The sequence below is a fragment of the Taeniopygia guttata genome, chromosome 4, assembly GCF_048771995.1.
Source record: "Taeniopygia guttata chromosome 4, bTaeGut7.mat, whole genome shotgun sequence".
Taxonomy (NCBI): Eukaryota; Metazoa; Chordata; class Aves; order Passeriformes; family Estrildidae; genus Taeniopygia; species Taeniopygia guttata.
Genome location: NC_133028.1, coordinates 63,975,463 through 63,999,026, shown reverse-complemented (window position 1 = coordinate 63,999,026; position 23,564 = coordinate 63,975,463). Strand labels below are relative to the sequence as shown.

General features: G+C 44.3%; 1 protein-coding gene across 7 annotated transcripts in view; it reads left to right on the top strand.

The window, feature by feature from the left end:
* Positions 1-23,564, top strand: part of JADE1 (jade family PHD finger 1) — a 43,817-nt gene extending 20,253 nt beyond the window's left edge. For 5 of the 7 annotated variants that reach the window (XM_030271967.4, XM_072928766.1, XM_030271968.4 and 2 more), the window contains exons 3-11: positions 2,321-2,403; positions 5,757-5,914; positions 8,923-9,110; positions 12,261-12,472; positions 13,134-13,301; positions 14,432-14,548; positions 16,818-17,348; positions 19,380-19,497; positions 20,024-23,564. In XM_030271967.4, coding sequence (XP_030127827.4) covers positions 2,321-2,403; positions 5,757-5,914; positions 8,923-9,110; positions 12,261-12,472; positions 13,134-13,301; positions 14,432-14,548; positions 16,818-17,348; positions 19,380-19,497; positions 20,024-20,925 — 2,477 coding nt within the window. In that variant the 3' untranslated portion in view covers positions 20,926-23,564. The remainder of the gene's footprint in view (positions 1-2,320; positions 2,404-5,756; positions 5,915-8,922; positions 9,111-12,260; positions 12,473-13,133; positions 13,302-14,431; positions 14,549-16,817; positions 17,349-19,379; positions 19,498-20,023) is intronic. The other 2 variants (XM_072928768.1, XM_030271970.4) reach the window with 1 other exon arrangement.

Below are 23,564 nucleotides of genomic sequence, written 5' to 3'. Positions count from 1 at the left end.
GTAAGATGACATAGTGAGGAAATGGAGATGGGTGATGTGGCAGGGATTGTCTTACTCCTCACCTTTGGAGCTTCTTTGTGGCCTGAGAGGGACCTGGAAAAAGTTGCCTGTACTCTGTTTTAATTCAGTGTATGATAAGTTGTCATCAGAGCTAAAGGACACTGGTAAAGACCCAGAAGTACATCACACTGCCACTACACTAATTTTGCCACGTGCTTGCCTTACTTGGGAACAACTGTGTTAAATCCTCCAGACTCATGAGCTCATCTCTCGCAGAAGCTTGAATCAAAAACACCTTGCCAGTACAGCTTGTTGTTCTTAATTCTTTCTCTTGTGAGCAGGCTCTCTCTCCCAGGTCCAACAGTGAACAAAAACCACTCAGCTCCACAAAAGAATTGGAAATTTCCAGGTGCTGACTTGCTGGTGCAGTGGTTTAACTTGCTTCTGAACACCTCAGTGGCAGCTAGTTGGTCAGATATTAATGTCTTGCCAATGGAAAATATCAGAACCCATGAGAATTGAATAGTAATCTGTGTGGGTGGGTATGTGGTCTGTGTCTTCTAGGGAGGCTGTTGATTAAAGAAATCACATCTGTCTGAGTGTTAAAATGTTAATATTTACACTGCTGCATTACAGGAAATAAATCTGGATTTTTTTTTTTTTTTTTTGTCATGCATTTTAGCTGTGTATCTCACAGTTTTTGTGAGGGATTTTACTTACTCCCTTCTGACCTTAAGCAGAGTTTGGGGATGGTCTGATAGGATCCTTGCAACTGCTTGTGTTGTGTACTGTGCTCCTGCTGTGTTTCTGTACTCCGGTACTCCTGCTTGTTTTTCTTCTTCAGTTTTCAATGGAACAATTAAATGGAATGGTATTTAAATGATCTTGGGAGTCTGGCTTTTCTAACAGAGTAATAAATGGCAGTCAGTCACTATTTTTCTTCCTTCTTTCTATGAAGGGAAGAAAAGAAGAAAGAGTGCTGATAACTTCACCATGTTTTATATTAAAACACTAACATTTACTTAAAATGATCCTCTCTGTATTCTTACCTCAGGAGATAAGGTTTTTAGCTATTTGCTGGGAACATTGCTTCAGTTTTGAGCATTATGCATATTCTGTGTAATGTCTGTTATTCACTGCTGTGTTCCAGAGAGGTTGTACTGGGGCAGATTTCCTAATGGATCACTAACTGAAAAGAGAAGACAGATAACTAAAACCTAATGAATTCAGTCAAATTTTTCCAGTGAAAGCCTTGGATAGATACTTCACTTCTAATTTTTTTTTTTTTTTTTAAGAGAGAACTTATCCCATCCTGTGCTTTTGAACAGGGCTTTCTTGAGAGAATCCTTGAGAGTTTTCTGTGGGCTGGTGTGAGGCAGTGCTGCTTTTACAGACTGTAGCCTTACCCTTTTTACTCCTACCATGTTTGTGCACAGACAGTGAAGGAATGAGCAGTGTGGGAAGGCCTTTGCATCAGTTTGCTTCAATTAACATCCAGATCTGCAAATACTGAGTTAATGACATAGGTCTTAGCTTCCCTGTCAGATAGACCTAGTACAAGTCCTTCATCTCTGCAACCAAGAAAGATTTATTGGCTTTTTTTTTCATTGCTCCTATGTAGTTGACAGTGGAAAATACCTGCTGTACCTGTAAATCTTAACTGTGTTGAAATGAGTTGATTTGCACAGGTGTAATATATTCTGGTGTCAAAGCACTATCTTGTCAAAGGAGTGCAGATTCTTTCTCTTTTTCCTTTCCTCCCATTACAATATTTCTGAAAGCTGACAGAGACTCTGTCAAACAGTTTCAAGGCAAAAAGGTATAATTTGTTTGGAATGTAGTGAATAATTACACAGACAAATTCATACAGCCACACTGGGAGATTTGCTTGGGAGAAGAAACAACAGCTTGTTCTGTGGGCTCTGCTGTGTGTGTGTGGCTGTGTGGTTCATTTTGCAGAGGCTTGTGCCAGCAGAAATCAGGTAGCCAGTGTAGGTATCTAGGACATTAGCTTCAGAGAGTACATCCCAAGCTATTGGCAGAGCTCCTGGTCAGTTATTAATCTGCAGGAAGTCATTTATTGATGCTCAGGGGGAGAAGGATGTTATGAAGTTGCTTTTTTGGAATGCTGGGTGGAAGGCAGGTAAGTGCAGTGCAGCCAGTACAGGCACACCTCAGTTGGGAAATGAGAAACAAAGCAGACCCAGGAAAGTGATCACAGAAATTTAGGATTGAGTGTCTTTTATTTTCTGGTTCATTTTGAAAGAGTTTCCTGGGGGTTTGTCACAGAAGCCTGCAAATTATCATTTCTGTGTCCTAGGTCTGTTTACCTGGTCCCAGCATTCCAGATCTCAACGTCGCAGGACTTCATGTTCCAGAGATGAGGACCGGAAACCTTCTGAGGTATTTCTGGAATTTGATTTGCATTTTGTTACATCTCTCATAGTACCTGTACACACAATATATACATACATGTCTTCTGGTAATGGATCATTTTTTTCTGATTTACTTTTTTTTTTAATTATTTTTTTCCCTTACATATTGGCTGGCACATACCTCCCCTCCCTCACCCCTTTTCCCCTCTCCCCCCTCCCCTGAAGATTAGAGAGTTCAGCTGTTGGCACAGCTACTGCCAGCACCAGTTTCTATCTGTGAATTTTGTTGTAGTCTGACACCCATTCAGCATAGCTTCAGAGTCTTTCTTGAGCTATTTTAGGCATTGGGGTTTATTTGCAGCTTGATTTGTGAACAGTGGAAATTTACATTAGGTGCATTTATTTCATAGTTTGTACTGGGGCTCGGTGTGTGTGATCTTTGCTAAAGTGCTTGTCAAACTAGAAATCTGCTTCCTGACAGCTCTGTCTCTTCTAGTGCTTTGAAGAAATGCTGTCAGGGGAGATAAAAATCTTTGAACTTTCTAGGTTGGATCAGCTGTTAGTAACACACAAAATGTGATCCATTTCTTTGGAAATGTTCCTGCTGAATCTTCCTGTCTTCAGGCAAAATACTATGCTGCAGACTTTGTAGAAGCTGCAAAGAAAGGATTAGCTCTGGGAGACGGAATTTCTCCTTTATTGTACTTACACATTAGTAAGTAGTATTGAGGAAAAAGTGCTTTATTAATCTCCCTAATGACAGTGTACCTAAGTCTCAGAGAAGAGTTTTCACAAGGAGATGCCATTCATTGTTCAGTGTGAACTATGCCTAGTACTGCTGGTTTCCAAACTCCTGTGACTGTTGGCTATTGAAGACCTTATTTTTTGCCAGTGTGAAGATCCCTGGTGAATACAAGCAATAGGCTTGTTTTCCTTAGTTACCTTTTGTGCATCGCTTAGAAGTAGCCCCTTACACCTGCTTTTGAGAACCACCTCATGAACGGCTATCAAGAAATCATCTGAGATAATGAGGAGTCTTGCTGTTGATTTTTTGTGTGCTTCTGTTTTCTTCTCTCCCTTACCTTGCTTTTGCTGTCAGAATCTTTGCAGTTTTGTGCTGTTCTCTCATGTTTTCTCAGTCTGGATGAGCTTCTCTTGTGCTTCCCTTTAGCTCTGCTCCACAGCCTTTCCCCCGCTGCGTTGTCCCTGCTCGCCACAGCAGAAGCGCGCTGGCAGGAAAGCGACGCTCGCAAACTCCCCGGGTGAAATCCTGGCCTCAGTGAACATTGGTGGCAAAATTCCCACTGACTTCAGCGTGGCCAGGCTTTCACCCTTTAGCTTTGAAGTGTTCAGTGCTTCTGAGAGCCAGCACTTCTGTAAGCTCTGCTTTCCTCCAGGCACTCTGATTGCATCAGCAGCTAGAGCAGAAAGAACGGTGTCATGGGGCCACTGGCCTGGGAAGGAGTTTCTTGGCTGTCAGGTGCTGCATTAGCTTTGCTTCTGAGGGAGTTTTGTGACAAATTTATCCAAGAGCCTGAGTTATTTTGGCTCTGTAACTGAGCGAGGTTTGTGTCCCACTTTATATTTTTAGTGTTCTTTTAATTTGACTTTTGATTGCTTTAAGTCAAATCACTTAAAAGTGCAGAATCCCCTGGCCAGCTGTGCTTGTTTGTTTTGTGAGCCCATTTATTTTGTGGCTTACTTTTCATTTCTTGATTGAAGTCTCACAAGACTTGTTATTTAATTGTTTTAAACATTTCAATATATTTCATTACCAGCATTCACCCCGTTCTTCATATGGCAATCATTGTCTTTACTTTTTAATGCTGGCAGTTTTTTCTGAACACATGAAGACAAGTGTTAAGAAAAATGTCATGATTTTATGCTATTTTAATGACAAAACCAGAGCAGAAACAGAAACATACGTAGACAGAAGTGGGACAGTCCATGTGTGTTGGGAGGGAGGAGGGGTTTGAGATGTGCAGTATGGCAAGGAAAATCACACTTGAAAATATTCTCAGAAGAGCAATTGGCCATCAAATACACTAAAATACTTCCAAAAATCCAGGGTTTTCAGGTGTGCGAGTAGTGGATGATGGAAGTGGCTGCCTGGGTAGCTCTCTGTGCACATCAGGTTCTGCCTCAGCCACACACAGCAGCAGGCTGGGGCTGAGGTGACAGCATGGCCATTGGTTTGGGGCTGGGAGGATGGGTCACTTGGCCCCCTTAGCAGCCTCATAAGGGAGTCTAGGAGCACTGCCCTGAAAATCCAGGGTTTTTTCTGATGTAGCTGCAGTGTGGGGCTCTGTGAATGTTGGTTCTGACCACCACTGACTGAGAAGTCTGCAAGGAGTTTTACCTGTTTTCTTCTTGTCCTGGTGGTGCTAATCTTCTGTCACCTGGTTACTTTTTAACCCTTTCCTTTGAATGAGGCATGGAGTAGTTAGAAATTAGTGTTGTGGAGGTGAGGAGAGCCCTGTCTTTGGGAGAGAGGAGGGGGTGGGAAGGGCTGGAACTCGTGCAGCAAGTGCAGGCTTGTAGTTGGGATGCCTGTGATAGCAGCACTCGGCTTTCTGTAATGCCAGCAGGCTGAAGCTGCCACAGCAGGCCTGCCACAGGAGTGAAGGGATCTTTTTACTTCATTCAGTGGTTTGTTGAAGACAGCATGGCTACTTGTTCATGGATGCTAGCCCACAGGTTGCCAAACATCCTGCTGGCTTTAGAGCTGGATGCCTTTGCAAAGGCAAAGGAAAATTACAACTGTGACACAGAGGTGTCTGTAGCTGATTGAATAAATACCTGTACTGAATGGGGAGCTGCCACCAGAATTCCAATTTGGGTCTTATTTTTTTATCTTTTGGGTTATTTTTATAAGTACTTGCATGGAGTCATCTTCTTAGAATTTCCTCTTGCTGCTGGTCATGGTGGAGTCACGCCTTGATTTCTACCACAGAGAATTTCTAGAATGTCTTGGTATGAGTCAGAGCTCCAATAATTAAAAAAATCCAAAAATCCTGGGCAGCAAAAACGAATCTTCCTTGTGTTGCTGTTTTACAACTCGGAGCTGTTGCAGCTTTTATTGCGGCCAATATGGAGGTGAAAGTGGGTAACAGCTTTTAGAGCAAGTCTCCAGTGCAGGAGAGCTCCAGGACCTGTAGTGCAGTTAGGTGGAAGTCATCCTGTCACTATTTGTGCCTTCAGCCTCCCCTTTCCCTGCCATGAAGCTAATCCCTGTTCTGCAGTGGGCTGGGCTAGTGCACTGGTGGTACAGTGACCTTGTTCCCCGCTGTGCTCCATGGTTACCCTGAAGCTGTGAATGGTAGAGTGTTGATATCAAATGTCAGTGTCTCTATTTTTCTCTCTTGGTCACTCTCTTTGCAGGTGTTCAGAACGGACCTGATCACTGCCATGAAGTTACATGACTCCTTCCAGCTGAACCCTGATGAATACTATGTGCTGGCAGATCCCTGGAGGCAGGAGTGGGAAAAGGGAGTTCAGGTGCCAGTTAGCCCAGGGACCATCCCAGAACCAGTAGCCAGGTATAATTTGGAGGAATGGGAACAAATACACACATGTTTGTGCTAGCAGCTTATGCCTACATTGCCTTGGCTTCCTGAGCTTTATTGCACAGTGCCCAGCTAGGAAGGCCTTGGTTCTCAGAGATGAAGAGCAACCTGGAATCACCTTTTGGAACAGTCAGAGAGGTCAAGAGTCAGGCCTGTTCTACCCATGTCAAACACAAATGTCAGAGAATGGTTTTTGGCAAGGGAGTGTGGTAACAGAACCTTTAAAATAGCTTCTATTTTTAAGGCAGACTTGAGCTTACTTATCATTGCTGGAAGAGCCCTTCTCTGGTGTTTCCTCTGCTGATTTCCAAGCCATAGGTTCTTTTCAAGGAGCAGTTGGACAAACCAGGCTTAAGGGATAGAGAAAACACAGCAGTTATTTTGTTTTCATAGGTTTTTTTTTTTTGTGATTTATTTTATTAACCTAAGAAATTGATTGTACAATATTTCAACTGTTTTAAGAGCCCTCCAGATGTTCATGTAACTAAATAATGTGAGATTTTCTAGCTCTTATCCAAAAATCCCTTATATTCCTTGCCATGTTTGTTAAACTATTTCCTGTTTCCAATTAAACACTGCAGTTCTAAGGGCAGCAGTGTGCTGCAGCCCATTTTATGCTTATTAGGGGTTAGGGAAAATAAGAGCAAGGATTTTTGCCATTTAATCATTCTAGATCTCTTTGAGTCAGTCCAGGCTGGCCCATAAGGCATTACCAAAGGACCCACCAGTGCTGGTGAGACCACAGCAGCTCAATCCTTGGTACACAGCAAAAATTTTGTGATGATAGAACACTGACTGCTTCTTGTAAGGTCTGTATCTGTCGCCTTTAGCCTTGGACTAAGCCTCAGGAAGGTTTGTTAGTGTTGTTTTTGTTCTGTGCAGCCACCTGCGGAGTGTCCCACTAGGAGGGGCTAACCTGCACATCAGGGAAATCCTGTCCATTCTTCTTCTAAACAATTGGACCTGGAGCTCCAAGGACAACCTGGCATTTTGCTCTCTGCTCTGCAGTGTAGGAGATGGGGACATACCCTTTCCCTGTTCCACACTGACCTCTCCCAGTCCCTGCAGAAGCACACACACACCCGGTACATGTGCTCTCACATTGCCTTCTCCTCACTGATTCATCTCTTCAGCATCTCCTGAGGCTCTGGGAGGGCCACACACCTGGGGCTTGGGCAGAGGAAAAACCTCCCAGGGGATCCCTGCCCTGTGTCTGTCAGGGAGATGCTTTGGTGGCTATAGCAGGTCCAGGTACTGACTTAGGAGAGAGCTGTTCTCTGCCAAAGGCCAATAGAGATGTTGCTCCAAATTTAAGATGGTAAGAGACAGGGAAAGAAGGCATCACAGCTGGAGGTATTGGCACAGCAGGCACCACTCCTTGTTTTCTGCTGAGCTATCTTGTGTAGTCCTGCTGAGGACCTGCTGGCCAGAGGAGCCCATTGATGCCTGATTACTGTCCTCTTCACTCCCTCACAAAACACTCAGAGAGCCCTGCCTTGGTGCTGGAGTGCATGAAATGTTCTGATCCTGAATTTGTGAGGGAAGGGGGGTAGTTCTGTGCATGGAATAAGCAATAGACAGATCATAGCTGGGGCAGGATAGGAGCCAAGGCTGTACAAGGAGCTGGTGCTAGTAAGGAACATAACAGTGAATAAAAGGTAGTGACTGGTGATGACAGAGGAGCAGGAGGCAGGAGTGAGGCTGTGTGGAGATTCACTGTAGACATGTGGTCAGAATGACAATCGAGCTTTCAGTGTGTACTAAGGGCTGCCTTTTTAAAATTTCTTTCTAGCCCAGAAATAAAGACAGGAAAGGGAGTTGTTTTGAGGTCAGAGTCACTGTGCTTGTTTCTTCTGTGCCACTAGTGTGGCAGGGTGCTGCCCAGAGGTTATGATTTCCACAGAGAGGTACTCTGGAAGGAATTTATTTGGAGAGAAGTGCCCAGTTTAAAGTACATTCTCTGTGAAGATGCAGTAGTCTTTGCAATGTGACCAAAAACAGTCTGGGCAGTGCAGTTAGGCTGGCAAGGTCATTCACATTTGTATTTTTCACAGCACCTCAGAAGCTCCAAAGTCAGCATTTGGCTCTTGCTCACCATTTCTTGTTGTCTGAAATAAGTAGAAGAAGGGAAGCTTGAGGGATGTGCAAGGCTGAGATAGACAGAGAATTTACAGAGATCTGTTTGTGCAAATACAGCAGCAGCAGATCAGGGTTAACACGCTGGACCTCGGGGGGCAGAATAGAGTGGGGTGTGGAGGCTGTCCTGCTCCTTGTGGGGCTTAGGCTGTTCCCAGCAGAGAGTTGTGGCAGCACAGGGTGGTGCAATCTCCTCCCTTGTGGCACTAGCACCCCAAAAAATCACCTCCAGTGGTAGTGCAGGAGGCAGGCATTTGGCAGTGTGGCCTGTTGCTCCTGGAGGGACCAGGGTTGTGTTGTGAAGCAGGTTTCATCCAAGCTGAATTTCAGTATGTGCTGTTGATTAAGAGAAAGGGCAATGTCCTCTACTGAGACAGCCAGAAATACTTCTTTTTTCCTTGAATGTTCTCACGGTCAGTATTTTAGTTAAACAGATTGATATAAAAAAAAAGTCTTAAACCATAGTTTAACGTGTGTATAGATGGCAGCCACTATGTAATAAAGCGTCCCTGCTTTGGCTTTAGCAAGTGTGAATTTCAGGTAAGAGAAAGCACAGAAAGCACAGCTCTGTCCTCTAATATTTAATTTTATTTAGAATTCTGGCAATGAATTGGATTTCTAGACAACTCCAGTTAAGTTCTTAACTCTAGTCAAGTTCTTACAATACCACCAATCAGTTCTGGAAGTGCAGGGAACCGTTTTCCCACCTCAGTGGTGCCAGGTGGTTGCTGGGATGGTTAGGTGGCTGCTGCTGGTGGTTGTTAGTCTCTTAGAGCAAAGCATTTTGAATTCTCTAGAGCTGAGCCTCTCAGCACTCCTCACACCTACCTGCCTGTCTGTTTCAGGGTGGTGTCTGAGACAAAAGCCGTCACCTTCACGCGGCCCAGGAAGTTCATCGTGTCCTCGGGCGCGGAGCCGCCGGAGCTGGGCTACGTGGACATCCGAACCCTGGCAGACAGCGTGTGCCGCTACGACCTCAACGATGTGGACGTGGCATGGCTGCAACTTGCCAATGAAGAATTCAAAGAAATGGGTGAGCAATGAGGGATTTGTTGCCTTTTTTTTTCTTTTTAAAGCTGGCAATCTTAAGAATAATTTCAGGGAGAGCAGCAGTGGGAAGAAGTAGTAGAGGTATGAGGAGATAATAATTATATGAGCAGAGCTGATGTGATTAAGCCCTAAGATAGATGCCTTCATAACTCCTGTGTTGTATCTGCTTAGACCTGGTCACAGACCTTAGAATCTGGCCACATGTTTTGTTGTTTTCTCTGCTGCTTTCCATCTCACAAAGTTCCCAGTTTGCCATCTTGGTTCTCAAAGGGAATGTCAGAGAGACAAAGGTAGTTTTTCCATGCAGTCCTATTTATTTATTTTTTTCTTCAGCACAAATCTGTCTTGTCATTTTAGCTCGTAGTGTTTGGTGCAGAGAAGGCAAGACAGGTTGTTTGTCAGGCTTAGAGAATCTGTGCCAGCTGAGTGGCACAGGGAATGGGACAGGAAGGAATTCCTGCACTGATTTATTGGAGGGAGCTCCCAAGCCTCACTGTGGCTGTGTCCTGTAGTTGCAAATCAGGAGGAAGAGCTGTCACAAGGGGAGCTTTTCTGCAGAATGGGTTGTGTGAGGGAAAGGACACGGGGAGAGGGGCAAACTGGAACATTTTCTTGGTTAGCTGAGTGCTTCAGGAGAGGGTCTCAGTGGAACTGAATAGGATGTAAGTCAGCACAGAACTTCTGCCACATTGTTTGGCTGAGTGAAAATGCTGTGCCAGATGGAAGGGGTTTGGACATGTTGGTGAACACCTTTGGTTTTTGTTTTGGCACTGTGGCAGTTCCCTGCTTTGGGTTGCAGTTTAGTCAAACATGTTTTACCTGGCTGTAGCCCATAGATGGCATGACTGAAGAACTGGTAAAACACAAAATGACCATTTATAACTCTGTTTCTCCTTTTTAAACCAACACATGAAAGAAACAAATTATGTCTTGGCCTGGTCTCTTATCCAGGACTTTTTTCCAGATCCCACATCAGCCCTGCTCAGGTTTAGTGTTTGGCTTAAAGGATTTCAGTTTACAATTTCAAAGTTTAGGTTACCTTCAGGAGAACAGCAGCAGCAAATTCCCTTGGCTTTTCTTAAGGGAAAAATACTTTTTATTTTTTGCCTGGTATCCTTTTATCCAGTCTATCTGTTTTTTGCCAAAACCAGAAGAGGGATCCTATAGTGGGGCGTGAGCAGCACAGGAGGGGCAGATTTATACCTCTGCAGGGAGCCCCATTCTGCTACATCAGCATAATCTTTAGAAATACATGCTGCACATGGCACAGTGAACAGCTAGAATTTGTTGGATCTTGTGTTTTGGTGTAGTTTCTTGTAGTTTGTTTGCTCTAAATCGTTACCCGCTCAGTTTTGCTGTATGCAGAGGGAAGGAAATGCTCCTGTCAGTACCAGGCAGTGTGTTTGGGGTCTTGAAATATGTTCTTGGGTGCTTGGTCAGACACTGCACACTGCAGGTACTACAAATGGGCATTTGAAAAGTGAGCTACTTCCTGATCTGCACCTGGAGCACTTCCTTACAGTGTCCCTGAGGCCATGAGTTCCCTGGTTTTTGTTTGATCCCTGTAGGAGTGCTTCAGGTACTGAGAACATGCAGTGGTTCTGTAAAAGAATGACTGTGAACATCTGAACAGGAGCTCAGCCCCTGCTCCCCTTTCTGTGACCCTTGCAAATGCACAGGCAGTCAGTCACATATCTAAGGGTCACTTACAAAGTGAGAGCAGATACAATTCAGTTGCAAGCTGGTGTAAAACCTGCCCTCATGTGCTTTGCTGGTGCAGCAGTTCTGGGTTGCAGGGCAAAATCCTTTCATCAGCAGGATTTTAGATATTCCCTCTTGGCTACTTTTCAGCTGCTCAGTTTGGGTAGCGTTGATCCCTGCTGCAAGGATTGACCTGTCAGTAAGGGAAGCTGAAGTACTTTGGTGGAGTGTTTCTCTTCTGATCTGGAGGAGCTAGAGAGGTTATTTATTCTTTGTGGAAATTTTGGCTCAGTTTTTCACAGGGAGAGCTGAGAGTTTTCTTGTTAAAACACCCATCCTGAGGTGGCCATCTCTTGTCTGTCCTGGTTTCAGCTAGGATAGAGCTAATTTCTTCTCAGTAGCTGTTACAAGTAGCTGTGCTTTGGATTTTTATTAGTAGCTGTTACAAGTGCTGTGGTTTGGATTTGTAATGAAGATGGTGTTGATAACATGCTGATTTTTTTGGAGTCTGTGGTTATCCTAAGTCAGGGGCTTTTTTTTTTTCTTTTCTTTCCTTTTTTGTTTCGTTCTCTGTCAGGGAGGAGGTAAGCAAAAGAAACTGGAAGGGAGTATAGCCAGGACAGGTGACCCAAACTCACCAAAGGGATATTCTACATGATAGAAGGTCATGCCCAGGATATAAACTGGGGGAGTCACCTGAGAAGGGAGGCCTTTCAATTTCAAAACAAATCTGAATTATAATATACCACAACATAATGGGTCTGTAGCTGTGTCATGAACAATTTTCTGATGGATGCTGTCGGAAAAGAGGAAATCTGACATGAGATACTGCATTTAGTTATTGTCTCAGAGTTTATGTTGCATTTATTACAGATTTTCACTTTTTAAAACAAATTAATTTATTGTTGTAGGGTCTGATGAAGACCTCAGTTGGGATTGCATCCTGTTGGGCTGGATAAACCAACAACTGTTGTTAGAAACTGCAGATTCCTTCCAAGTATCATAGCAGATTTTGTTGTTGATTTTCTCCCCCTGCTCCATCACTTTTGGTTCAAAATACTTTAAATCTTTCATCAGAGTCAACATCTGGGTGGTGAAATTGGAGCAAAAAGCCATAGATAGTGCTGTCCCAGAAGGAAAAATGAGAACAAGACCAGGAAGCCAGAACCAGTCTTGGAAAGTTTTTTTTTTAGAAGTTGAAAGATTTGGACAATCCACTTTTGTTAGTTTAATACACTTATAAGACAACTTCGCCATTTTTGTTTTTTAGTTTCCCTGGTTTATGCTGGAGCAGGCATGATTGTCTAGGAATGAAATGTATCTATGTGGGAATTGGCTGTGTCTATTCAGCTGTTAAGAAAGAAGGTGGAGCTGTTTGTGGTGATGGTTATCACTCTTTCCTTCAACTATGTGAACAACTCCTGTTTTGCAGGGATGCTGGAGCTGGATGAGTACACCATGGAAAGGGTGATGGAGGAGTTTGAGCAGCGCTGCTACGATAACATGAACCACGCCATCGAGACGGAGGAAGGGCTGGGGATTGAATACGATGAGGATGTTGTCTGTGACGTCTGTCAGTCTCCAGATGGAGAGGATGGCAATGAAATGGTGTTCTGTGACAAATGCAATATTTGTGTGCACCAGGTATGGCAGCAGCAGGGTGTCAGGTGGTAACAAACTTTGCCAAAAGGGCAGTCAGTAAGGGACACAGGTGGGGTTTATTCCAGAGAGCTGTGCTAAGAAGGCACTACTGTGTGACACCTTTCTGTGGTAGTTCAGAAGTTTTCTTAGCATAAGAGATGCAGTTTTAGCCTATCTGTTTCCACGGATGCTTCTTACACTGGCAGATGCCTTCCCATCAGCCTGTCCTTCCTTCCCAGCGTTAACAAGTTTCTATTGTCATTCGTGTTTGGAAAAACTTGTCTGGTGAGCAGGAAACACATTTTATGGCATGTGTTACTTAACTGCTTTTGTACTAATGATAAAGGACTAGGCCTGTGACAGCTCTTAAGTACAAATGACTATTCCACAAGATACACAGAGCAAAGCTGGTATTTTCAGACCTGTAGGGTTTCTCTGCCCATATCAAACCTAAACTTAAGTACATTAAAGCTGACAGTAATTGGGATAGAGGGCTCCGTAAAGACGCAATCTTCTGAAAAGTGCGCTCTTAATTATTTGCCATCCTGCATTTTTCCCTTCCGATTAAAAATAACTCGTAGAGTTGTGTGAGGCTGTGTGTAACCAAAGACAGACAGTGGTGTTTGCTTTGCTCTCTTTGCCCCCGCTGCTGGCGGGGAGGCAGGCGTGCTATGGGATCCTGAAGGTGCCCGAGGGCAGCTGGCTGTGCCGGACCTGCGCGCTGGGCGTCCGGCCCAAGTGCCTGCTCTGCCCCAAGAAGGGCGGCGCCATGAAGCCCACCCGGAGCGGCACCAAGTGGGTGCACGTCAGCTGCGCTCTCTGGATTCCAGAGGTGGGTGCTGCTTGCTGCTCGGAACCCTGGCTGCTGAGAATTGTAGACTTTCTGTGCTGGCAGGCGCTGACCCCCAGGAGAACACTGCATTTGACCTGAGGCCGTGGAGAAGTATTCCAAAATGGAATGATAGAACTGGGGTTATGGGTGTGTAGTTTGAATAGAAGTGTGTGATATCACAGGGTGAAAAACACGGAGTTTAAGGTTTTAGAATATAGTAATATACATAAAGCAAGATGGAGGTTTTAGGGCAGAGGGCGATCCTTCCTTCTTCACCTTCTTCGTGGGTTTGGGTGGTAGTGTGCAACTGGACAGAAAAGTCCACATTGTGGACTTTGAGTGATTAGTTATTGGGTTAAAAGTAAAAATAATTTAGGTGTCATTTCTTAATTGGACAGTTTATCCTTAAAGGCCTTGTAGAGAGAGAGAGAGAGAGATATGGCTCAATTTTTAGTTTGTTAGAGTGGGGTGGTGTAGAACTCACAGTTTGTGAGACTGTGATAAAAACTAATAAGCATCTGAGTCCCAACAAGAAATACTGTCTCACACATTTAGGCCTGACCCTGGCAAAAAAGACTCCATAGGTGCTGGTCCTGGGATTCTAGGAGAGAAAAAAACATCCTTAAAGCATTGTTTAATTTCAAAATCAGGTATAATAGTGACTTGGTTAGGTAAAAAATCTGGCAGGGGATGATGCTTCACCTGTAGAGAAAACTAATTAAATCCCCTTTGTCAGTCAAAATTAGGCCTTGGAAAATGAGGCCTTTGCTGCTGGCCAAGCTCATTTAACAAGGATACCAGATACCATTTCACTTTGTAAACAGAACATTAAAGGTGAATCAGGAAAGTTTGAATCTGGTAGAATTCCTCTGGGTTCTCATAGTCAAAGTGCTCATCCTGTATAATAATCTTAAGTTGGTGGGCCTTACCTTGAAACTGGTTGGTTTGTTCACAAAGCGAGAAACTGTTTCCTTTTTTAAAAAAGAATTTTAGATCCTGATAAACTGAGGCATTTGGGACACACTAAGTTACATAAACACACAAAGAATTTGACTTTGTTAATAAAACTGTTTATTTTTTCAGTTAACAGTGTCATAGTCACTCCATGTTTTTGCCCATTTGTCTCTTAGGTGAGCATCGGAAGCCCTGAAAAAATGGAGCCCATCACAAAAGTTTCCCACATTCCCAGCAGTAGGTGGGCACTGGTGTGCAGCCTTTGTAATGAAAAAGTTGGAGCTTCTATTCAGGTAATTTAACTACACAAGTAACCACAGGTGTTTTCTTTTGTCAGTTTTTAGTAGATAGGAAAATGTGTTGCTTGTTGTTACTGTGGACATAACTGAACTGATCTGTACCCCAGAGCATTTTACACTGGGCAGTGTCGTTTCACGTGGTTATTTATTTTGGGGTTGTTAGCAGGAAGCACGTGTAGATTCTTTACAGTGCAAAACTATTCAGAAATGTTAAAAAGTCCTTTTAAGAAAAAATTAAAAATCTATAAAGGCTGAGAAAACATATTACCAAACCTCAGATTTTTGAAAAAGGAGACACTGGGACAGCAGGCGAGATGTTGATCTCCTTTACTTGAGAATAAATGATGGACTTGAGAATAAATGTAAGGACAGGTGACCCATCTGGGGCAGTGTTGTGCTTGTGTAGAAAAACACAGTAAGATGTAGCTCAGAATTGTGGTGATGCTCCTCATCCTCAGAGCACTTCCAGCAGCAAAACCATCCTCAGGAAGCTCCCTGAGACAGAGAGGGATGATACTCAGTCTGATAGGAGGGCTGAGGTAGAGCTCTTTCTTCTGGGGCTAGCCTGGTGTTACAGGATCCATGGTGGTCAGACCAGCATTAAGACACAAGAATGGCTCAAGTCTTACACTACTTTGAAATGAGTTTTTATCATTTCCATTTTCTCCTCTGCCTCAAGTTATTTGATTGAGGCTGCCAGGAAGAGCTGTAAATCAGCAACACAGCAGTAGTTCCAGTGAAACCTATCACAGTCCACTTCCATGTGAGGAATGTATTAAATAGTAAGTGTTAACTAGAGAAAATAAATCTGTCCACAGCATATAAATTTGCAACCATAATCCCTCCTTGCAGAGCCATCCGCTTCCTCTTGGCTGCTGTTACGTAGCTGAAGCTGTTTTTGTCTGTTCTCCAGGCCACGTTCTGATATGTGCCCAACAATTAGGGAAAGTGGCAGCTGGAAGTGTGTGTCAGGCTGGTCAGGGAGCAGCTGCAATAAGCTGGGAAAAGCAAGACTGCATATTCCCCCAGGTTCAACAGATTTCCTTCCAGCGAGACAGGCTTTCCCCTCTTCTCCCAACAAACCATGAGCTGCAGTAAGAGCTAATTATGGCTAAAGCACTTCTCTGTACTGCCCAGTGTTCCAGTTGGGATGCTCCTGGCCTATTTGTTAGTAGAAGAGGAAAGGGCAAAAGATGTTTTGGTATTTTTTATTTCCTCTTATATGTTGCTTTTATTAAAGACTGCTCATTTAAAACCTGTAGAGTTTGAACCCTGCCATACCTCTATAAGCCATCTGGCTGCTGAGTCAACCTGAGTAGAAAACCCAGAGGGAGAAAGATTTGGCTTCTTTACAAAACACTGTATAAACATCCCAGTGCACTGTGTTGCTCTTTCAGGGTCGGTGGCTTGGTGTTTCCTAGTTAGGATCACTAATGCTCATTTCCACTTCAAATCCTGTTCCCCAGAAGTGTGAGTGGGTCCAAACACATATGTATGTGTATTTGTATATATACACACATATTTATATGTATTTAAACCTTTCAGCTGGTGGCTGGTGGTATGTATGATAGCATTTTGCAAAAGGAAATTAGATATAATGGAAATGAAGTGCTAAATCAGCTGAACTGGTGCCCACCACTCTATGATGGCTGGGTTCACGAAGTAGGAAGAAAAATGACAACATTTGAATTTCCTGTTCTCCTCCTCTCCAAGGTGAAGTGAAGGCTGTGAAATGAAGTAATGGTTGACAGTGATTTAATATTTGACATTATAAAATTGGGATAAAGGGGGAAAAATTCCCTTTGGTTGAGGCTGTTTGGATAACATGGGTCCAGGTGCTGGGAAAGACTTTTAATTAAAAGTCTCAGGCTGGCCTGGAGCCACCACAGTGTTCCTTTTTTTCCCCCTTGTGCTGGCACATTCCAAAGGGGAACATTTTACTTCAGTAATGGTGCTGTATACAAGTGGCTCTGGTGTCAGTGGGGATGTTTCTCTTGTGGTTTTTTTTGCGTGGAATAGCCTGGTGGGGCTAGAGGTGGGAGTTAAACACTCCTGTCCCTCTGGACCACTTGATCCTTGCCTGGCCTGGAAGCACTATGTCATAACCCTAATTAAAGAGAACAAGGAAGCAGGTGCAGCTTAGAAGCAGAGCATGGTGACCTGGTTCTTCTTCCAAAGCAGCCCCGACTTCTCCAACAGTTTTAGGCAGTGTGGGTTCTTAACTTTTGTATTTATTTGGTTAATTGTAATTTATTTTCTCTAGTGCTCAGTGAAAAACTGCAGAACAGCCTTTCACGTCACCTGCGCGTTTGATCGCGGCTTGGAGATGAAGACCATCTTGGCAGAGAACGACGAGGTGAAGTTCAAGTCCTACTGTCCCAAGCACAGCTCCACCAAGAAAGCGGATGCTGAGACTTTGAGTGAAAGCCCAGGTCAGGAGAACAGGAATGGGATTCAGGACAGCTCCCTTCCTGCCCACATGGACCCCTTCCACACCATGGATCAAAACCAGGAGGAGGCCCACAGGGTCAGCCTCCGCAAGCAGAAGCTCCAGCAGCTGGAGGATGAGTTCTACACATTCGTTGAGTCTTTGGAAGTGGCCAAAGTGCTGCGGCTGCCTGAGGAGTCGGTGGAATTCCTTTATCAGTACTGGAAACTGAAGAGGAAATCCAATTTCAATAAGCCTTTGATTACCCCAAAGAAGGATGAGGAGGACAATCTGGCTAAACGGGAGCAGGATGTTCTGTTCAGGAGGCTGCAGCTCTTCACACACCTCCGGCAGGACCTGGAGCGGGTAAGCCCCGGCACTGCCTGTGCTGGCCACAGTTAGCCCAGTTCCCAAACTGTGCTCACCCCAAACTGCAGCTCAGCTCACAGCTGTGCTGTCAGGCAAGGCCATTAACACTAAATTTCTCCAGAGCACAGCAATTGCCCTTTGCACACAGAGGTCAGTCACGGGGCCAGCAGGTCTTGGTGCGTAGCATTCAATCACCTGCAACTGCACTGTCCTGTTTTCGCTTGTGCCTTTTTACTGATTAACTCTGATGGCTGTGGACTGTACTGAAGCCTTTTCAGCCTTTAAGGACTTTCCATGCTCCTTTCACCCAGTGAAAAGGATGATGAAATTTAGCTTGTTTTGTAGCAGATCTGTTTTTCATTGGCATACCAGAATAGGATGATGTTGCCCTGGACTGTCTGTGTAGGTTTGGGAGGTAAATGATGTTTGATTTATTTAGGTTTTGAACGTTTGAAGAACAGTTCTGTAGGATCAGTTTGGTGTTTCAGTAAGTACATCTGATCCTGAATTCTTTTCTTTTTGGATTAATTTAAGAGCTTTTAGAGCCAGAAAGAACACTGAAATTAGTTTTTCATGTCCCTACAGCACATGGCTCATGTAGGTCATGGATGAAAGCTGGCTCAGGAGATCCTACCTCAGTAACCTGTAGGTGGACCAGAGCCGTTCTTTCAAAATACTGTCTAATTTTTAAATCAGGACAGCAGGTTCTCATGGATGTACTGCATCCTTTGTAAAGGATCCTGATGCCTAATTACTCTTACAATTAATTGCTGTAGTGTTTCTTTTGATTTTTCTCCTAGTTTCAACTCCAGCCCATGGCCATTCTGTAGCTGTTCAGATGGCCCAGACCCTAGCTGTTACCTGGGATCTTTTGTTCTTGCTCCATGTGCTCAAGCTTTCTGGTCATCCTCTCTTTGATCAGCTAAATAATTAGAGTTTGTAACTATGTTCCCTGGATCTTAAATGATTCTGTGTGCATCCCTTCCATTTCTAAATGTGATGTCAAAACAGGATATGTGATTTTAGTAATATTTTTAATGTTTTACTAGTCTGTTCCCACTGATAGTACATCTTAAAAAAGGGACCTTTGCAAAAAGAAACACAGATGAGGCCACAAGGCTGTAACACAGGGCACCACCCTGTAATGAGAGAGAGGAACCTTAGAATCATCTACCTGTACTTCTCAACCATTCCCTCATCTGGGAAGAATTTAATACTGAGTACATTCAAGGATTTCCAACATTTCCCTATATTTCGTGTGTCTGTGACTCAGTGTTTGTATGTAGGGAAGGCTGTGCTCCAGGACGGCTTTGATGAATGGAGACGAGAGATCTCTGAAGGTTGCTCTTAGAATATCAGGTTTATTAGGGATGGTGAAAGGTCCCGCCTGGACCTGCCAGACTCAGCATGTGGCAAGGCCTGAGGGGGTGGAGGAGGGGAGAGACAAGGGGTAGAGAGGATGCTTTAGGAAAGGGTGGAAGTTCTCCAAGGGAGACCCCTTATCAGGGGGCTTCAAAGTGGGCTGGAACAAGGCTTGGGCCAATGGGGTTACAGACACTTGATGCTTCAGGGGAGGGTTACAGGTGTGGGATGAACCGTACAGTTTGGGGGTTGAGATGGAACAGTCCATTTGACTTTTGGACGTATCTGTAGGTAAGGGTATTGTCCAGCCAGTAGTGGGGATTGTTTTCATCCTGGCTGTACTATTGTAAAGCTTTTGCCAGTCAATTATATTTATCCATCCTTTCCAACATTTGTAGAAGTTCCTTCTGTGGTGTGGTTCTCCAAATCTGATGGAATAAACTGTCAATTAAATTGCCTGTCATTTCAACAGGTAATTTGTCAGTTAAATAGACTGTTCTCTAAGAATTGTGTTGAAGGTGGTTAAATTTAAATGGTTTAAATTTCAATTGTACACCATTTGTTTAAAAGGTGTGTAGTACTCCACCTGAATTAATTCAAAGCACAGGTAGGGCAATACCCTGGGAATAGAATTCCTGTAAAACCCATCCCCTTGCTGTCTTCCAGGTGCGTAACCTCACTTACATGGTGACGCGGAGAGAAAAAATCAAGAGATCTGTTTGCAAAGTTCAGGAACAGATATTCAACAGCTACACAAAGCAGTTGGAACAAGAAAGAGTTTCAGGTATGCCTCAGTGTTCCCTTCCTCATGTTAGAGCACAGGGACAAGGTTTGCTTGCAGGCTGTGAAGGACAAGCAGGGCCTCATTTGTTCTCATTTCATTCCTCAGAAAGATGAATACCTTCAAAATTACTGCAGTGGCCAGATTATCCTTGAACTATTGAGTAACTAATAATCCATATTTTAGATGGCATTAGTAAGATTGGCTTGCTGGTTGCTTTTTGCCTCTGTCTCTGAGGAGCATCTTTGTCTAAGTGGACAGAGGAGTGCTAGGACTTGTGTTTACTACAAGTGTCATTAGGCACAGGTAGAGGAAGATAAAACCAAACCAGCAGGATGTTGCAAAACCATGACATAGCCACAGAGTTGTAGTTATGACCTAAAAGAGCAGGACGGGCAGCCAAATACCCATTTCTGATGTGAACACGTCAGGCATGAGGAGCAGAGTTAAAACAGGTACATTGAAAAACTGGTATTTATCTACACAGCTGTGGGATTGCTTGGCTTGAACTTAGTTTGCTTCCGTGCAGGTGTGCCTTCCTCATTCTCCTCCATGGAAAACACGGTGCTGTTCAACAGCCCGTCGCTGGGCCCCGACGCCCCCAAGATCGAGGACCTGAAGTGGCATTCTGCGTTCTTCAGGAAGCAGATGGGCACATCTCTGGCCCACTCCTTGAAAAAACCCCACAAGAGAGACAGGGTAAGAGACAGGTCTGGGAACGACAGCAAGTCCCTGCTGAGGCAGCCCAGCCCGAGGGAAGGAGGCGCAGCTCCAGGCAGCTTTTTAAATTTTGACAAGCCCTTTGCTGAGACGCGGGTTGTGTCGGCGCAGCAGAAAAACAGCGCCGTTCTACCAGAGCACAGGAAGAGAAGAGACAATCGCCCGCAGTGCGAGGTGGCGAAAGCAGAGCTGAGGGAAAAGACTTCTAAACACAACCACAAACCGCTGAGACCCACGGAACTCTCTCAGAGGCAACTGGAAAACAAAAGGGCTGTGAACCACTCCGGTGGTAGGTCAGCGCCTGGCACTCGGAGGGATATAGTGCCTAAATGTAACGGGGGTCTGGGCAAAGTAAACTCTCATCAGACAGTAGTTAAAGTGCCTACCACACCCACGAGCCCGGGGAAAAACTGGGGCGGATTCCGAATTCCAAAGAAGGGGGAGAGGCAGCAGCAGGGGGAGAGCCTGGAGGAGACCTGCCGCCAGAACTCCGGCTACCCCTACCTGGGCGTGGGCAGAGTTCCAGCCAAGGAGAGGACGAAAAGCAAGTTAAAGCCTGACAGTGAGAACGATGGCTACGTCCCCGACGCCGAAATGAGCGACTCGGAGACGGAGGTGGCTGAGAAGAAGTGCAGGCAGCAGAGGCTCAGTCCCAGCAGCAGCATCGGCAGGAGGACAGACATTATTCGGAGGAGCATCCTGGCGACCTGACTGGACACAGCGATGGGGGCACTAGAGTCACTGCCTACAAGCCAACTCCACCTTACTCATCAGTGTGAGAGAGGAGCATTCTTGGAGCTACAGACTGACAAAATGAAAGGCCATTTTTTTTTTTGAGTTGTATAAGTATGTTTACATGCACTTAAAGCTGTTTTAAGCTCTTTGGTTTTGTTTTATTTTGGTTTTTTTTTTTCCCCTCTGCCCCATCCACACCCCCCACCCTCCCCATTTCTGTGAGAAGTTGGAATCTCCCTTATTTGCAGCTTTCTTGAGTAGGCAGAAAAGTGACATCACTACTAAAACAGGAGTTGGGATGCACACAGCTCACAAAAATCTTTTAAAAGGGGCTGGATGTGGGGTAGGGGGAATCAGGCTGTATTCATCCCTTCTAGCTAAAAGGCACTGAAACTTTGACTCCCTTCCCCTGACTTCTGGAAAAGCACAAGCTCTTAATTTAACTCATGTGTATTGAATGGAAGATGGTTGTTAGACCATACTGCACTGCACTGGTAAGTCCCATTAGAAATGTTCCCTGTCCCTGGGCAGGGGCAACTCTTTTCTCTCTTTGCAGAATGTGTTCTGTTGTGTTCAGTTTGAGCACAGGTGGCAGCTCAAACTATGCTCCAGAGTTTACTAAATGATGACCAGGCACAGCCACAACGTTGCACTGGAGGAGGAGGAAGGGACAGGGCAGGGCTTGAAAGATTGGGACTGACAGAAAGGATGTTCCCAAATGGCTCAGTTCTGAGCAAGGAGCGGGTCTGGGGGTTCCAGCACTTCATGGAATAACCTGTCACCCATAGTCAGGCACCTGCTTTTGGGAGTGTGATGACAATTCCAGACAGAAGTTTTCTATGGCACTAGGCAGGAGGATTTCCCAAAGGCCACCACAGATGCACTAATGATATGTACTGGGAGAGTCAGGCTTATGACACTAAAAGGTTGCTTTAAATGGACACAAATATATATTTTTAAATAGGGTAAAACACAAAGGCAATACATTTGTGATTAGCTCTTTACAGTCAAGCAAAGAAAAAACTATTTCGTTCTATTATGGATTAGATTTGATGGAAAAGGGAACTTGTATTCTGACTGTGTACTTTTTTAATAATTGCAAGTGGCAATAATGAGTAAGCTGTGAGCAATAATATAAACAGGTCGTGAGGATACTGTTTTGTACTGAGTAGAGTGAACACATCGCAGTGGAGCATTAGGAGCCTGTACATTTTGGAATTTTTCATAGATGTAGGAGAGGTATGTACTGGTGAAAACGTTGTAGCAGCAATGTGTTAACGGAGAGACAGGCATAAAGAACCTCCTTCTCCTCCCCTTTCCCACTCCCAGCCTGCTGTTATGGCATCCACTCACCTTGGAATGCCTGACCTTTGCCTCCCGAGGAGGGAACACTGACAACACACAATTCATCTGCCACAGGACTGAGGATTCAATCGGAAAATAAAAAAGGCTTAACACCCTATCTTGCTATGCAAGGTAACGTTATCAATTAAATATTTTACCAGGATGCATCCCTGTTTTAAAACTCAGAAGTCTTAACCTTTTGAGGAAGGGGAATGTTATGTAAGGTAATACACTTTCAAAATCCTGTTGCTGGTCTCAAGAAGTCCCAAGAATAATACATAACTTACAGAGGTGGTAGTCAGGTAGGGCACTGGTGACTGAGGTTACACAGTCACTCTTGGGATGTCTTCAAAGTACAATCAGCAGACAGAGAAAAGGCCAGTACGTTCTACACAACATCCAGCAACATTCTCCAGACAGGCACTGGTATTTTCTGTAAGAAAGAAGCTCATGACCACACGGGAATTGTCAAGCCATGGGTGGAATACCCTAAATTTGGATTCTGAGTAAACCTTTAACCTCACAGCCCTTGGACAGAGGTACCTTGTTAATTTGCACTATATCAGGAACACTTCTGTTGTGCAGAGTGAATGCCTTAGCTGCTGTGTCCCCTGGCACTGAGGGCAGAAAGCTTTGTGAGGTTTCCAGTGGAGCTGACCCCAAACCAAAAAGGCTGTGGTACGACCAGCTCTGTAAGTTAGTTTTGTCCCTGTGCTTAGCCCTCAGCAGGAGGTGTTACAGGTACTGCAGTGGCAAACCCACCCCGTGTTTTACTGGGATTTGGTGGATTTCTGTTTCCAAGCGTGACCTTTCCTTGTGCTGACCGACCAAGAGATCTTTGATATGATCCGTGTGTTCTGTCAACCGTAGGCTAGCTGAACGTCTGTAGAGTTGCCTGGAATGCCATTTGTTAGGTTATAAACTCACACAGATCTAAATGAAGGGTTCATGTTGTGTACAAATCTTAATTTCAGAAGTTTGAGACAATTGTGATGACATTTGTAAAACTTGTACAGATTTTTCACTATGTGCCTAGCTTTGGTGTCCATTCAGCTGAAATTAATTAAAAGGTGCATGAAGAGAAACAGAAATAAAAAAGTATATGTAGAGATGACTATTTTATATTACATGGCCCAATCCTGTATTTATTTTCTCCCTTTTTTGAAGTATTTCTAAAGACCTAGTTGAAACAGCTGTATTTTTTGTTAAAATATTCCGTAGAATTGTGCCTTTTGTCTGTATGTGAATAAATGCTGTACATTTTTGCAGTA